Here is a 15886-nt window from a genome sequence, read left to right on the forward strand (position 1 = left end):
CTGCCCATTACTATCTCTTTTTTGTTGTTGTTTTGTTTTGTATTTTGAGATAGGGTTTCTGTGTGACTTTTGGAGCCTGACCTGGAACTAGCTCCTGTAGACCAGGCTGGTCTCCAACTCACAGAGATTCGCCTACCGCTGCTGGGATTAAAGGCGTGTGCCACCACTGCCCGGCCCATTACTGTCTCTTAAGTGACATGCCAGGGCTGTGGTCTGAGTCCTAACCTCTTGGAACTGCCCAAGCCCAGGCTTCTATACTCAAAACACCAGTGACTTTTTGTGGGCAGAATGGCCTCTTTCGTGACACTAGAGGCAGAGTGTCACCTATAGCCCAGGCTGGCTCTAACTTTCAGGCTTCTCTCAACTTCCCAAATACCTGGATGGCAGGCATAAGCATTATGCCTGGCCAAGCATCCCTTTAGTTAGAGACTGACCCACAATTCTCTGGGGCTAAGTTGAGATGTCATTAGCACACGAGAACCTGTCAAAAGTTTCTGAGCTGGAGACAGCATGAGGAGCAATTTTAAGGTCATCATGGTGAACAAAGAAGGGGGTTGACTAGAGGGAGAAAGAACTTTGGACAGGAAGGCAGAGGCCACAACCTTAAACTACTCAGCCAAAGACCAGAGAGCCTAAGCTAGGGCAGCAGGAGCCGAAAGACATCACTGTCCAGCAGCAGCTAAGAGTGACGGCCCCAGCAACCCAAGGCTGGGCCCCCTGTTACTGCTTTCCAATCTTCAGTTATGAGAGACTTCGTGAGACGTTATGGTGGTTGGGGTGAGTGGCTTGTCATTTTGGAAGTACTCATTGCCTTCCTAAATGATAGTAACTTTGAACTTTTTTTTGTTTATTGGGCTGGCAAGGTGGCTCAGTGGGAAAAGGCACCTGCTGCCCAGCTTGATGACCTGAGTTTGATCCCTGGGCCCCAAGGAAGGGGAAATCCACCTCCACCAAGTTATCTTCTGACCTACACACACACACACACACACACACACACACACACACACACACACACCGTGGTGTGCGCCTACCCTCTACCCACCATAAAATAAATACACTTCTTTAAAACATGTGTTTAGAATATATTTGGTGTGTGCATGTGGGGGTGAACGGATGGCTCAGCAGGCATGTGACAATTCTCTCCTTCCACCGTCATCAAGATGAGCAATGAGCGCTTTAGGTGCTGAGCCATCCCATCGTAGGCCCAAGCATCTGTCCAAAGTTAGCTTTTAAATTGTGTCGAGAGACACTGTCATGAGAGATGACAGCAACTTTGGTCCAAGTATCCTTCCTGCCAGTCTCGGGAGCATAGATAGGACCTGGAGCTGTGCAATGCGGGCAGACACAGTGCTCTGTGGCCTCCTAGACAATGCTCACTACACAGAGAGGTGACGATGAGATGTCATGAAGGAGAAGAGGGTATCATCGCTTCAAGAATCTTCTAAAGAGTTACTCAACCTGGTGGATAAAGAGAGATGCATTCACACTGTGGATAGTATGTCAATGAGTCAGTCTGCAGCAGAAGTGGAAATTTTAAATGGTCTTTTAGGAAGAGAAATGGCAAACATAAGTTGCAGAGAGGTAGAACATGATGGCACCAACCAACCCAAATAGTTTCCTGCAGATGAAATTGTTTTCATGGGTGTAGAGTGTTTATAGGAGTCATGCCCAAACTTCGGCTTGGGGTGAACTTCTTCAAGAATGTAATAGTTTTGTGACTACTGTCACTGCCAACCTTGTCAAATAAAATTACAAAACCAGAACCATTTCACACCTGAAATCTCTCTCTCTCTCCCTCCCTTTCTCTAAGTCTCCTTGAGTGTCCTCAAACTCAATATGTAGACCAGGCTGACCTCAAACTCATAGATCCACCTTCTGCATGGGTCACTGGCAGGAGGTTCAAAAATGAAAAGCCGGTTTTGGTTCCATAGAAATTTTTTGAGGCTAGTCAGGCTATGCCAGGCTCTTTCTCAAACAACACAAAAGAAAGAAGGAAGGAGGGAGAGAGGGAAGGAAGGAAGGAAACATTTATAATATGCTAGTGATCTTGAATTTGTACTGTTTTATAGAGTTGGCATGACCTCTAGTTTTACTAACTTCTTGGTAAAAATCGTTTCCATTGTTGTTTTACATGCCAGGGGGCAAAAATTACATAGCTAACATAACTACAGTAGCACAACAGTAGCTTGTAATAACCCACTTGCCGCTACACCATCCACATCTGCATAACAAGTCCCCTTCTTGCTTCTCCAAAACCCTGGGGGCATTCCCCTCCCCCTTCTGGAGTGACAGGTGACAAGACATCACAGCCTCTGGCTTCTTGTTTACAGTTGTCCTTCAGCTCTCTAATCGACTCCACTACTGCAAACAGCACAGTGTGAAGACGAAAATGAGAGAGAGACCCGACCTTTATCGTAGGATCTGATACACACCCAGAGTTCAATAGAGACTCAGAATGAAGTCGGGGCTCACATCCCTTAGCTCAAAGATGAGTGCTTTCTCCAGGGCTGGTGACTGGCTGGCTAAACTGTAGATTTGAGAAAATCGCACACACGCACACAGAGCTATGAGTATCCTTCTGTCCGGTTGGATAAAACTGTAGAAAAGGAACTCCTAGTTGCTCCCTTTGATTATCCTCAGGTGAAAAGGACAGACATGAAAACTGAAGGGAGCAAGAGGGAATGACATGTAAGACCTTGTAAAAGGCCAGGTGACTTTTGTGGGCACAGTTTTAATCCCGGCACTTAAGACAAAGAGTCCAGCCAATCTCTCCAAATTCCAGGACAGTCTGAGCTATACAGTGAGTTCTCAGCCAGCCAGAGCTACATAGTGAGACCCTGTCTCAACAAACAAGCAAACAAAACCCAGCCTGCTTAAATCTGCCACATAGAAACCCAGGTGACACAGTATGCACCCCAGGAGCACAGGCGGGCGGCAGGATTAGGTGAAGACAACCTGATGTGCCTGTGGTTGCTATTGAAGTAGTAGAGAACTATCCTTGAAGAAAGGGGAGGGGGGGTAGAACACGACAGGGGACACGGGGGACGGAAGGACGACTGGACGGAGAGAGAGCCAGCCTTCCCTTCAGTTCCTATTAGATGAGGGGTGGGGATTGGGATGGGCTTGGGGGGGTCGGAGGAAAGGCCTGGGGGTGCCTCCTTCCTTCCTGGACTTTGAGGAGTATCCCCCACTCCAGGGTACATAGCTAATTTTCATCTGATGGGGGGGGGGGCACGTGGCAGAGATCTAAAATACAGGGATGCTTCATCGATTCACCCAGTTGTGTCTGGGAATCTGGCTCCAGCTCAGCCAGGAGTGGCGCCAGGAATTACTGGTGTAAAGACAGGAACAGGAAGGACTCAGACTGGCTACCTAGGGATGACAGACTCTGGGGAGAGGCTGGGACAATGCGAGCTGTGGGCCCCCTCAGGTTGAGGAATCTCACTCAGGCAACCTGACCATTGGAGACACATACCAGAGGATGCAGAAGTTTATCACGTCTAAGAATGCACCCACAATGGGTAAACTCAGACAAAGAAGAACCGGACAGGGTCCCAAGGGGGAGGACCAGGAACGGAGAAAAAAAGAAAAGAGAAGAAAAATAAACAACAGCAGCCCCTCTCCCCCAGGGCCAACTAGGATCTGCTCAGACGCTTTCTAGTAGCAAATCCGAATCCTTTCCTATGGATCAAGCCTCAAATCTAATCACAAAGTGCTTGGTCATCCCCAGAGCAGACTTACCATTCTTGCACCAGTATGTGCTTGTCTAGCCTGTTGATGGTGCTGTACACAGGGTTCAAAGCTGTGCAAGACTAGGCGGAGCATTGCCAAAAGTGTCTTCCAAGGGTGACTAGTGATAATTTGCCTCTAGCCTTCTGAGTTGCACTTCCCAAAACTATGAGGGGTTGCCGTGAGTTCTCAGAAGCTGGCTGTTTATTAGACTGACTGCCAAGGGGTCCCAGTAGCTGGGTTCAACTAACGTTAATTTTACTTAGAGTCTAAGTGAGTCCATAGTGCTGACAACTGGCATAGGATGCCAGCGGGTTGGCTTAGGTCCCATGTAGAACACAAAGAGGTTTTGTCATAGTATTAAGAGTAGCATAAACTTGGTGGTGGTGCATGCTTTTAATCCCAGCACTCGGGAGGTAGAGGCAGGAGGATCTCTGTGAGTTCGAGACCAGCCTGATCTACAAGAGCTACAAGAACTAGTTCCAGGACAGCCTCCAAAGCCACAGAGAAACCCTGTCTCGAAAAGCAAAACAAAAATAAAAACAAAACACCAGAGTAGCATTAAAATATTTTGATATATTCCAGGACAGCCTCCAAAGCCACAGAGAAACCCTGTCTCGAAAAACCAAAAAAATTTTTTTGATTATATATATATTGAATTTTTTGTTTGACATTAAAGCACAAGTTTGGAAAAGGGGGAGACTTCTGAACATCCCAAACTGTCATTTTTCCATCCTGCAAATACCATTTTGGTCCAAACCATCACCTCTTCCTGCCCGTACTGGTCTCTTCCTCGACTTCCCTCCACTTTATTCTTGGGGGCAGGGCTCTTTATTGATCCTGGCTCTCTCCATCTAAACTAGATTGGATGACTAGGGAGCGCCTGGGATCTGCCTAGAACTGCCCCCAGTGCAGAGGTTACAGTGCACACTGCCTGCTGGGCTTTCCACAGGTGCTAGCAATTTGAACGCAGGTCCTCATGCCTGCTCTGGAAAGATTTTGCCAGTGCATCTGTCACCTAACCCAGCTCTAGTACGTCTTCATTTTCCACACCTGAAGTACACCTGTCGTAGTTGCTGTTCCACTACTGTGAGAAGACGCCATTACCAAGGCAACTTACGGAAGAAAGCACTTAATTGGCTTACAGCTCCACACGACCATCATGATCATCACAGCAGGGATGCTGGCAGACAGGCCCAGTGCTGGAAAAGGAGCTGAGAGCTCACATCTGGTCCTCAAGTTGCAGGCCAAGAGAGAAACGCTGAGCCCACCCCAGTGACAAACTTCCTTCGACAAGGCCACACCCACTCCATCAAGACTATACCGCCTAATCCTTCCCAAAGAGTTCCACTGACTGGGAACCAAGCATTCAAATGTGGGAGCCTATGGAGGCCACTCTATAGCACCCCACTACCTATCAAACATTCCCTCCCCTCAACAGATGGCAGCCATCATGATACTGTGAATTTAACTTTTTCTAGATTGATTTATTGTTTTGACTGCATGTGTATCCGTGCACCACATTCACACAGTGTCCTTGGAGGCTAGAAGTAATTATTAGATCCCCTGGAATTGGAGTTTCAGAGGGTTGTGAGCCACCATGTGGGTGCTAGGAACTGAACTTGGATCCCCTAGAAAAGGGCAACTCTTATAAAGTATTTAATTGGGGTGGCTGTCTTACAGTTCAGTCCATTATCATCATGGTGGGACACAGAAGCATGCAGGTTGGCTTGGTGCTGGAGAAGGATCTGAGAGTCCACATCTAAAGGCAACAGGAAGTGGTTTGAGACACTAGGCAGTATCTTGAGCATATCTGAGACCTCAAAGCCTGCCTCCACAGCGGCCATACTCCTAATAGTGGCACTCCCTTTGTAGATCATTTTCTTTCAAACCACCATACATACATATCGTGTGTGTGTGTGTGTGTGTGTGTGTGTGTATACAACCCCTCCACCCTTACCCTCCACCAAAATAATGAAAAAATGTGTGCATACATTATATATAATATATACATTATGTGAATTACATATACGCATACACTTTTGGAGATGAATGGGCACATTCTGGAATGTGGCTGTGCCTGAATGGTTTCATATATTTCAACACAGACCTCCAAACCCACATCTATTCATCCAGCCCACCACACCATTGTATTCATCTTCAGGAAAGCCTGACTGCTGTTTCCTTCTCCCAGAAACCAGTGCCCAATTCTGTGGCTTCTCCCGCACAGCACCAGTCACTCAGCCTCCTCTGAACTGGACACAGTGAATCCCAGGAACTGGCTCTGTCTGGACCTGTTGCCCACATTTTCTCAAGGAGCTCAGGTGCCCTCCCCGGGCAGGCACTCTCAGTAGTAGTCACCAGTGTAGAGTGTGGGTGGGGGCAACGTTCACCTAGGAGAAGCCATGCGACAGTAGAAGTCTGAACCCACAGTGTGAATCACGGTCCAACTGCTTGGTCCCTTGTCCCTTCTATGAAATGGGCATGAAAATTCCTAAGCCTGGGGGAAATGACCACGAAGGAATACAGCACCTGTGAACATCAAGGAATGTTCATATTCAAGGACTGTTGGCCTGCAAGCACCAGCCCTGCTTCTTCAGCCTTCTTGCAAGCATTCCTCCCAGGGCCAAAAATTGACAAGGGATGACAACCTATATGGTACGAGATTGGGAGAGGCTGTTGTCCTGCGGTGTATCTGATGGAGGGCATTATGTGGGAAAATGGGGCAGGGGGCCACCTCAGGTGTCTCTTGTAAATGGAGTTCTTAATTGGTTTAAATAACAAAAAAAATTTTCTCTATATCTGACTCTGGGTTTTTATTATTTAAACCAATTAAGAACTCTGTTTAATGTCGGGTGGTGGTGGCGCATGCCTTTAATCCCAGGACATGGGAGGCAGAGGCAGGGGATCTCTGTGAGTTCGAGACGAAGCCTGGTCTACCGAGCAAGTTCCAGGACAGGCTCCAAAACAATACAGAGAAACCCTGTCTCGAAAAAACAAACAAACAAACAAAAAAATAACTCTGTTTATTAAACAATGGAGTACTACTCAGCAGAAAAAAAAACAATGGAATCTTGAAAGTCTCAGGCCAATGGGTGGCACTAGAAGAAACCATCCTGAGTGAGGTAACCCAGTCACAAAAAGAGAAACATGGTATGTACTCTCTCATATATGGATTTTAGACATGAAACGGGAGTGCTAGCATACAATCCACACTGCCAAAGAGACTGGGAAACAGTGGGGATCCTAAGAGAGACATGCACGGTACCCCAGAGAAGATTGGGAGCTTAGGGGGAGGGTAGAGGGAGCTGGGAGAAAGAGAAGGGAAGAAGAGGAGGGTAGAGGAGAAAATGGGGAAGCAGGAAGGTTGAGTTGGGGGAAGAATAGAAGAGAGCAGGATGAGAGATACCATACTAGAGGGAGCCATTATAGGTATGAGGAGAGATCTGGCACTAGGGAGATTTCCAGAGATCTACAAGCAATAGTGGAGAGGCTACTTTAAATACCCTTCCCCTATAATGAGATTGATGACTTCCTTGTATGCCATCCTAGAGCCTCCATCCAGTGGCTGATGGAAGCAGAGCAGACACCCACAGCTAAACACTGAACTGAACTCCTGGAAGTCAGTTGCACAGAGGGAGGATTAATGAGCAAAGGGGTCAAGACTGGGCTGGTGAAACCAGAGAAACAGCCGACCTGAACAAGGAGGAGCTCGAGGACCACAGACTGATGACTGAGAGGCCAGCATGAGACTGATCCAGACTGGGTGTCAGTGAGGAGGCCTCAGCAATCTACGGGGCCTCAGTATTTATCCCTGGCATACAATTGGACTTTGGGAGTCCACTCCATGTGGAGGGATGCCATCTCAGCCTGGACACATGGGAAAGGGCCTAGGCCCTGCCTCAGATGATGACAGACTTTGGGGATCTCGAATGGAGGGCCTCACTCTCCCTGGGGAGGGGAGGGACAAGAGGTAGGGGGTTAGTGGGGGGTAGGGGAGGAGGGGAGGGAGAGGGAGCTGGGATTGACATGTGAAGCAGGCTTGTTTCTAATTTAAATAAAAATAAATTTTAAAAAAGAACTCTATACTCTCTTCTTTTCCTTCCTTTCTTCTTCCTTCCTTCCTTCCTTCTCCTTCTCTTCTTTCTTCTTCTTCTTCCTCCACAAATGTGGCTGGAGAGATGATTCAGTGGTTAAGAGGACCCAGGTTTGATTCTCAGCATCCACAGTGAGGGCTCACAACTATCTGTAACTCCAGGACCGACACCCTGTTATGACTTCTGATGGCACCAGGTACAGACATGGTGCACAGACACACAGGCAGAACATCCATTCACACACTAAAATAAATTAAATAAAAATAAAGCCAAAAAGTCATCATGGTCACCCCTCATCATCACCTCCTCCAATTGCAATTATCTCCCAAACACCTCACTTTCAAATACCAGCAACTTGTGAACTTAGGAGTTAATGTTCAATACCCAAGCTCTCTGGGAAGACATTCAAATCATAACTGTCAGAAAATGCCTAAAACAGTAAGACTCTGCAACAGGGCTGTTTTTATGGCTCTCTTCAGTTTATTGCCTGCAGATCTCTGTGAGTTCAAAACCAACCTGGTCTACAGAGGGAGTTCCAGGACAAGCTCCAAAGCTACAGAGAAACCCTGTCTCAAAAACAAAACAACAACAAAAAAACAATCAAACAAAAAGATTCAAGTATAGAGTAAGGTACAGGTCAGCTGGGCTATAGAATGAGACCCTGTTTCAAAAACTCTCACCAAGGGCCAGTGAGATGGCGCAGTAGGTAAGGGTACTTGCTGCTAAGCCTGACAACCTGAGTTTAAACTCCCAGGAGCCATGTGATGGCAAGAGAGAGCTGAGGCTCACAGACTGTCCTCTACCTCCACAAGCACACAGTGATACAACCCTTCTGTCCCTGCCCTCTACCAAACTAAATGAAAAAACAAAGCCACTCCCACCCAAACTAAAAACCATGGTGGGCTGGGGGAGATTGCTCAGGCCTTAAAGGGCTTGCTGTGTAAGCATGAGTGTGAATCCCCAGAACCCATGTGAAGCTAGGTGTCATTGTGCGTGTTTAATCCCAGTGTTTTTTACAGCCAAATGGGAAGCAGAGGCGGTAGATATCACCCCCAGAAGCTTGTGACCAGCTAGCCTAAGGTGAGCAATAGCAAGCAACAAAAAAGACCAGGTCTTAAAGTATAAGAAATGACACCCAAGATTGTCCTCTGACCTCCACATGTGTACCATGGCATGCAGGTGCTACCACTCACACAATACATTCTATGTACATACCCCCCAAAAGCTAAAAAAATATATATAAATGACACTAATTCCAGGTGGGCACACAGACACAACCTCCTTCTTCTCTCCCCTCCCCCTTCCTGCACAGAGACAGAGAGGCTGGTGATTATGATGAAACAACACCCCTTGTCATCAGGATCATCTTCCCGGGTTTATTTTCGGTACCTTCTCTGAGCGTTGGCATGAATTTTCTCATGCATTGAAACAACAGGTATTCTCACACTTCTACTGGTAAAATGGCAGTATGGGACCCCACCTATACAAGATGGGGACCTTGACTCTTTGATGAGAAAAACAGGGACAGCCGGGGAGTAGAAGGTAGCCTTTGCCCACTTCTGGAGCAGGCTGCCGCTCAGGCTCCATGAGGCATGGGAAGTCTTTGTTCTGATGAAGCCAGTAGGGGTCATACTGGGCCAGATACAGAGCCAGGGAAGCTGGGTATGCATAGTAGCAGGTGTTGGTGAACCTGCCCTCATCCTTCACAGGGGTTACCAGGTTCTGTGGTGGGAAGAAGCAAGGGAGTCCCAAGTCTTTTGCAGTCATATAGGGTCTTTTGAAGGCAGGGTACCCATCCTCCAACTTGGGATTAGGGCTGGGTGTAGGCCGGTAAAACTCTTTGTTCCGGAGCTGAGTGTCAAGCTTGGCCTGCTGTAGAAACAAAGGGAAGACTGAGAAAGGTCGTCGAGACAGTGTCCCTCAAAGCACTCCAGACAAAATGCACACAACTTTTAAAACTGTGAAGTTTAGGACTGGCTGCTCTTTCAAAGGACTGAGGTTCCCAGCACCCATGTGGTGGCTCACAACCATCTATAACTCCACTTCCAGAGGACTGATACCCCTGTGGCCTCTGTGGGCACCAGGTGTGTATATGGTACACAGACATATGTACAGGCAAAAAACCCATACACATAAATACTAATTTGCATTTATTTATTTGGCTTCTCTGTGAAGCCTTGGCTGTACTAGAACTCTCTCTTTAGACTAGGTTGGCCTCAAACTCACGGAGATCTCTGCCTTCCCAAGTGCTGGAATTAAAGGTGTGCTGTACCACAACCTGGACAGTTTGATTTTTTTTATAGCACTTTATTTATTGTGTGTGCTTGGTTGTGAATCTGTGTAGTTGTTCAGTCTATGTGTGTGTGGGCATCCTGACAACATGTACCTCACATACATACAAACATAAATAATATAAAATTTACAAAATAAAAAGCCAGGTAGTGGTAGAACACACCTTTGATTCCAGCACTTGGAAGATTAGAAGCAGGTGGAACTCTGAGGTCTAGGCCAGCCTGGTTTATAGATTCAGTACCAGCATATCCAGGGCTACATAGAGAAAAAAAAACCCTGTCTTGAAAAACAAAACAAAAATTTAAAAAAAAAGAAAATTATGGCCACAGACCATATGACTCCACACTCACCAAATCTGTGAACCCTTTCAAGCTTCAAAGAACAGCAGTGTCACCATGGCCACCACCGCTGTTCTTGAGAATTAGCAACCCCACTCCTGGCAGAAAACTCTTGCACATTAGGATATGCTTCCTCTTCACAGAAGCATCCAAACAGCAAGAAACAACTCAGGTGTCCACCAAGGGAAGGAATCCCACAATGTGGAAAGTTCTTCGAGTGTAATACTATACAAGAAATGAGTGATACCCATAATGCTTAGCAAGAATGAAAGCCACAGAAGGGGATGAATGATTCACTTTTCAAAACTTACATAATAATGGGGCTAGAGAGATACTTCAGTGATTATTATCACGTAATGCTCTTGCAAAGGACTGGAGTTTGGTTCCAAGCACCTACACGGCAGCTTAAAACCAACTAACTCCAATACCAAAAGATCTGATGCCCTCCTCTGGCCTCTGTATACACCAGGCATACATGTGGTGCACATACATGCATGCAGGCCAATATACACATAAATTATTTATTTTTATTTAGTGTGTGTGTGTGTGCTCTTACATGCCACACAGGGAGGGGGGGTGGGGTAACACGCACATCTGTACAAGTACATGTGGAGACCAGAGATCAACTTCATATGTTGTTTCTCAGTAACCATCCACCTTATCTTTTGAGACAGGGTCTCTCACTGGTGCCCATCTAGCTAGACTGCATAGTCAATGAGTTCCAGGGATCTACCTGTCTCTGCCTCCCTAGCACTGGGATTACAAGGACATGCTACTATACCTGGTTTTTTATGTGAGTTTCAGGGATCAAACTTGGGTCCTCATGCTTGTACAGCAAATAGTTTATCAAATGAGTAATCTCTTGAACTCAAGTAATTCTATCTCTTGAAAAAAAGAGAGAGGCTGGGCAGTGGTGGGGAACCCCTTTAGTCCCAGCACTCGGGAGGCAGAGGCAGGCAGATCTCTAAGAGTTCAAGGCCAGCTTGGTCTACAAAGCTACATAGAGAAACCCTGTCTTGGGCTGGAGAGATGGCTCATAGGTTAAGAGCACTGGCTGTTCTTCCAGAGGTTTTGAGTTCAATTCCCAGCAACCACATGGTGGTTCACAACCATTCGTAATGAGATCTGGTGCCCTCTTCTGGTCTGTAAGGATACATAGGATACACGCAGACAGAACACAGTATAAATAAATCTCTTTTTCTAAAAAAAAAAAAAAAAGAAAGAAAGAAAGAAACCCTGTCGGAGGAGGAGAAAGAGGAGGAAGAGGAGAAAAAGGAGGAGGAGGAGGAAGAAGGAGGAGGAGAAGGCCTGGTACACATGCCTGTCTTCCCAATACTCAAGAGGTGGAAGCAGGAATATCAAAAATTCAAGTTCCAAGATTGGGCTGGAGAGATGGCTCAGTGGTTAAGAACACTCGGGGTTCAATTCCCAGCAACCATATGGTGGCTCACAAGCACCTTGAATGAGATCTGGTGTCCTCTGCTGGCATACAGGCAGAAGATTGTATACATAATAAATAAATAAAATACTAAAAAAAAAACACATGAGACCTTATTTCAAAATAAGCAACAACAAGAAAAATGTCAGAATATGGGAGTAAGAACGGAATGTGCATACCTGGTTAATAATGGGTACACCAGTGTTGTTTTCATCAGTGTTATTTAAATTTTTGTTACATTTAACTATTTATTGTGCATGCGTGTGTATGCACCATGGTATATGTGGAGGTGTACACACACGCTACATGATATGGTACATGTGGAAGTCAGAAGACAATTATGAGAGTTGCTCAGTCCATCTACCATGTGGGTCCTGGGAATTGAACTCAGGCTTGGGGGCAGGCACCTCTACCTGCTGAGCCATCTTGCTGGCCCTTATCAGTGTTACTTAAATTGTAAATGCATAATAATTACAATTTGACATGTGCTATGCATTCTGACATATCACTTTCATGCATGCGCTTGCAAACACAAGTGTGCAGAACCGCTAAGCAAACTTCCCTGGTACTGACTGCTTTTAAAAGCCATGTCATGGACCTGGAGAAATGGTTCAGTGGTTAAGAACATTTGCTGCACTTGCCGAGGGCCAGGGTTCAGTCACCAGCACTGGCTTGGTGGCTCACGACATTCCTTAATTCTGGTTCCAGAGGGTCCAACACTTTCTTTTGACTTCTGCATGCTTGTAGTAACATACATCAAGCAAAACACACAAAAAATAAAATAAAGATTTTTTTCCAGGGAATCATGGAATGGATAACAGACCCACAGCTACCCCTACCTTTTGTGGCGTGACTCTGGAGTATTTGTGTTTTCCGAAGGGCTTATAGTCGACCATGTACGAGCTTTGATATATGTCTAGGTCCACATAGTTCTAGGGGACAAGGGAGAAAGCAAAGAAAGAGCCTAGCTGTATCATTCTTCTGCTAACAATCTTTCAGGACTTACTGACTGTAAAAGTAAAGCTAGCTTTGGGGCCTGGCGTCCGAAGTTGTGCAGGATCTGACTTCTGTCCCCTACACCCTCCTCCCACCTCCCATTATCACAGGAGCCTGACCACAGTTCGGTTCCCACAATTACCTGTAGTTCTAGGGAGATCTGATGCCTCTGACCTCTGAGGGCACCTCCATCCACACACACACACACACACACACACACACTTAAAAATAATAAATCTTAAAAAATCATAATTTAATGAAGTATCTGGCAAGGTTGTGACACCCATAATACAGCAGTTGGGGGTAGAAGCAGGAAGTTCAGGAGTACAAGGCATATGGACCACGAAAGACACTGGCCGATGGTGTGGCATGGTGGTGCACACCTCTAATCCCAGCAGTTGGGAGACAGAGGCAGATGATCTCTGTGAGTTTGAGGTCAGCCTGGTCTACATAGTGAGTTCCAGGACTGTCAGGACTATAGAAAAAGACCTTGCCACGAAAACAAAAACAAAAATAAACAAAGCAAAAAACAAACCAAAAACACTGCCTTTAAAGAGCAAAAACCACCTAAGAAAAAGCAAGCTGGGACAGAAAGATGACTCAGCAGTTAAGAGCACTTGCTGGTCTCATGGAAGACTAGGTTCAGTAACCAGCACCACAGACTCACAACCACCCAGAACTCAGAGCTCCAGCTTCGAGGTATCCAATGCCTTCTTTTGGCTTCTGTGAGTACCAGGCACACACATACATACATGCAGAACACTCGCACACATGCAAAATACAAATACACAAATCTTTTAAAAAGCAAACAAAAAAGAATTTAGCTACTGGGCGTAGTGGCGCATGCCTTTAATCCCAGCACTCCGGAGGCAGAGGCAGGTGGATCTCTGTGAGTTCAAGACCAGCCTAGTCTACAAGAGGTAGTTCCAGGACAACCTCCAAAGCCACAGAGAAACCCTGTCTCAAAAAAAAAAATTTAGCCAAGTGTGGTGGTTTACACCTGTAATCTCAGCATTAATGAGACAGAAACAGGCAGATCTCTGTGAGTTTGAGACAAGCCTGGTTCTCACAACAAGCTATAACAAGTCCAGGTCAGTCAGAGTTGCATAATGAGACTCAGTCTCAAAAACACAAAAAATAGACATATCCCAAAACAAAACAACCACCTAGACTGAGACCTTGTTTTAGCTCTCAGTCTCTGAAGTCCAGGGATTGGTACACACATCATGAGTGCCCATTAAATGCACGATGAACAATTAAATCTCTAGAATGGTGCAAACTTCCCCTTGTGCTGTGTAGCTCACATTACTCACCTTTTTGGGGTTCACCACACGTGCCATGGCCAAGGACCTAGAGAGACATGTCAGTTAGCTCTGCTCTGCCTCAAGCAGGGGCAATATCCCACTGTTTCCACAGCTATACAAGCAAGCAGGACTGCTCTGGTCCCTAGTCCATCCCTCTCCACCTTCCCTAAGATTCCACCTTACATAGTCTCTGGAGCCAGTAGAGGCACTAGGGATGGATGCCTGGGGCCTGGTTAGAATGGGACTATCAGCAGGATTCTGAGGAATTAGAATTCACTCAAGACATCAGCTCCATCTCTCCAAAAGGCGCATCAAAGAGCAAAGCACATTTAATAACCGAAGTTTGAAGAAACAGAAGCCGTGACTTTACAGCATCTGCCTATCCCTGTGATGCAAATCCCCCAGCCTGGCCATTTCCAGGTCTAACACATCACTGAATAGCAGAGAGGTGTACAGAGTGGGATCTCCCCAGCCAGTGTGGCCCAGGGCTCATCCTGCCCAGAGGTGGCACCCAGACCTGGGGCTCTAGCAGGATGTCCAAGGTAAAGAAAGTTGTGGGGCATTCCCAGACAAAGGATGGACATGAAGGTCCAACTCTGTCCCTCATGCCAGCCCTGAAGTCTTCAAGGAAGCCATGTTGTGGGTTTCTCGTCTCTGTCTCTCTTTCACCTTTCTGACAGGGTTTCATGTAGCCCAGGCTGGCCTCAAACCTCTGAGTAGCTGAGAATTAACTCCAAGTTCTGATCTTCCTATGTCAACCTCCTGAGTGACGGTGTTACAAGTGTGCACTGCACACCTTTAGTCCCAGCACGCAGGAGGCAGAGGCAGGTGGATCTCTGTGTATTCAAGGCTAGCCTGGTCTACATAGTGGGGTGTAGGCCAGCCAGAGCTGCATAGCGACACCTTATCTCAAAGTCTCAAAAATCCCCACCCCCCAAAAAAGAAAAAAGAAAACCAAAAAGCAAGTGAGTTCCACCACGTCTGGTTTATGTGGTACTAAGAACTCAGAACTTCAGGTATACTAACTAGTTAAGCACCCCACCAACTGAGCTACATCCCCAGCAACCACGCCCTCATTTCACTCCCGGGAGCTTCTCTGCCCAAGGCCCATGCTGGATCAACCAACGTGGCCAGATCTCAGCAGATACTGTACATTTCCTCCTTCCTGAATACAGACAGCTCCTGTCCTGAGCCAGGGTCCACTTTAGTTCAAAGCCTACCTTTTCTTTTGACAAGACACAGGTTCCTGCCCTTCCTACCCCAGGTGTCCCTGCTGTATGAGAGTCCTGCTGGCACTGTCTCGCTGATAACCCTGCCCCTGAGATCAGCCCTGACATACACAATTGAAACTGTTTTTGTCATTGGCCCTGGTCATTGTGATGTGGGTAGCCAGTCGCCCCTCCTGAATGTTAGTTCCCCTGTCCCTGGCTTACTCCTTCTGGAGTCTCAGTACATCTGGACCAACTGGATCAGAATAAACATGACTGGGTGGTCCTGAAGGGAGATGCTTTTCAATACTCTGCAGGGCAGGCTATTGCCAGCAGAGGTAGCTGGTTGAAGACATCAGCCTGAATTTAGCTAAATCCATGCCTGCAGGTTTCTATTGTCTTAGAGCCTGGCTCACCTATTTGTCAAAGTCTTACTCTCTTTTACTTGTATTAACAAGGCTATTAAAAAACAAACAACCCAGAG

At 46.5% G+C, this 15886-nt stretch overlaps 1 protein-coding gene across 1 annotated transcript; it reads right to left on the reverse strand.

Annotated features, from left to right (window-relative positions):
- Window positions 1–9182: 9182 nt before the first annotated feature.
- Tex37 (testis expressed 37) lies at window positions 9183–15511 on the reverse strand. Its single transcript, XM_005076079.2, has 4 exons — window positions 15415–15511; window positions 14204–14240; window positions 12734–12826; window positions 9183–9698 (listed from the first exon to the last, which is right to left on the reverse strand). The coding sequence occupies exons 2-4, from the start codon at window positions 14228–14230 to the stop codon at window positions 9276–9278; spliced, it is 543 nt and encodes a 180-aa protein (XP_005076136.1). The 5' UTR covers window positions 14231–14240; window positions 15415–15511; the 3' UTR covers window positions 9183–9275.
- Window positions 15512–15886: the final 375 nt, after the last annotated feature.

The sequence above is a fragment of the Mesocricetus auratus genome, unplaced genomic scaffold (genome assembly GCF_017639785.1).
Source record: "Mesocricetus auratus isolate SY011 unplaced genomic scaffold, BCM_Maur_2.0 Super-Scaffold_100676, whole genome shotgun sequence".
Classification (NCBI taxonomy): domain Eukaryota; kingdom Metazoa; phylum Chordata; class Mammalia; order Rodentia; family Cricetidae; genus Mesocricetus; species Mesocricetus auratus.

Coding starts and splice junctions, on each gene's coding strand:
- Tex37 (XM_005076079.2), bottom strand. CDS start 14,230: ATGGCACGTGTGGTGAACCCCAAAAAG. Junction 12,827..14,203: donor GTGTGGTGAACCCCAAAAAG/GTGAGTAATGTG, acceptor CTTGTCCCCTAG/AACTATGTGGACCTAGACAT. Junction 9,699..12,733: donor CCAGAGTCACGCCACAAAAG/GTAGGGGTAGCT, acceptor TTGTTTCTACAG/CAGGCCAAGCTTGACACTCA.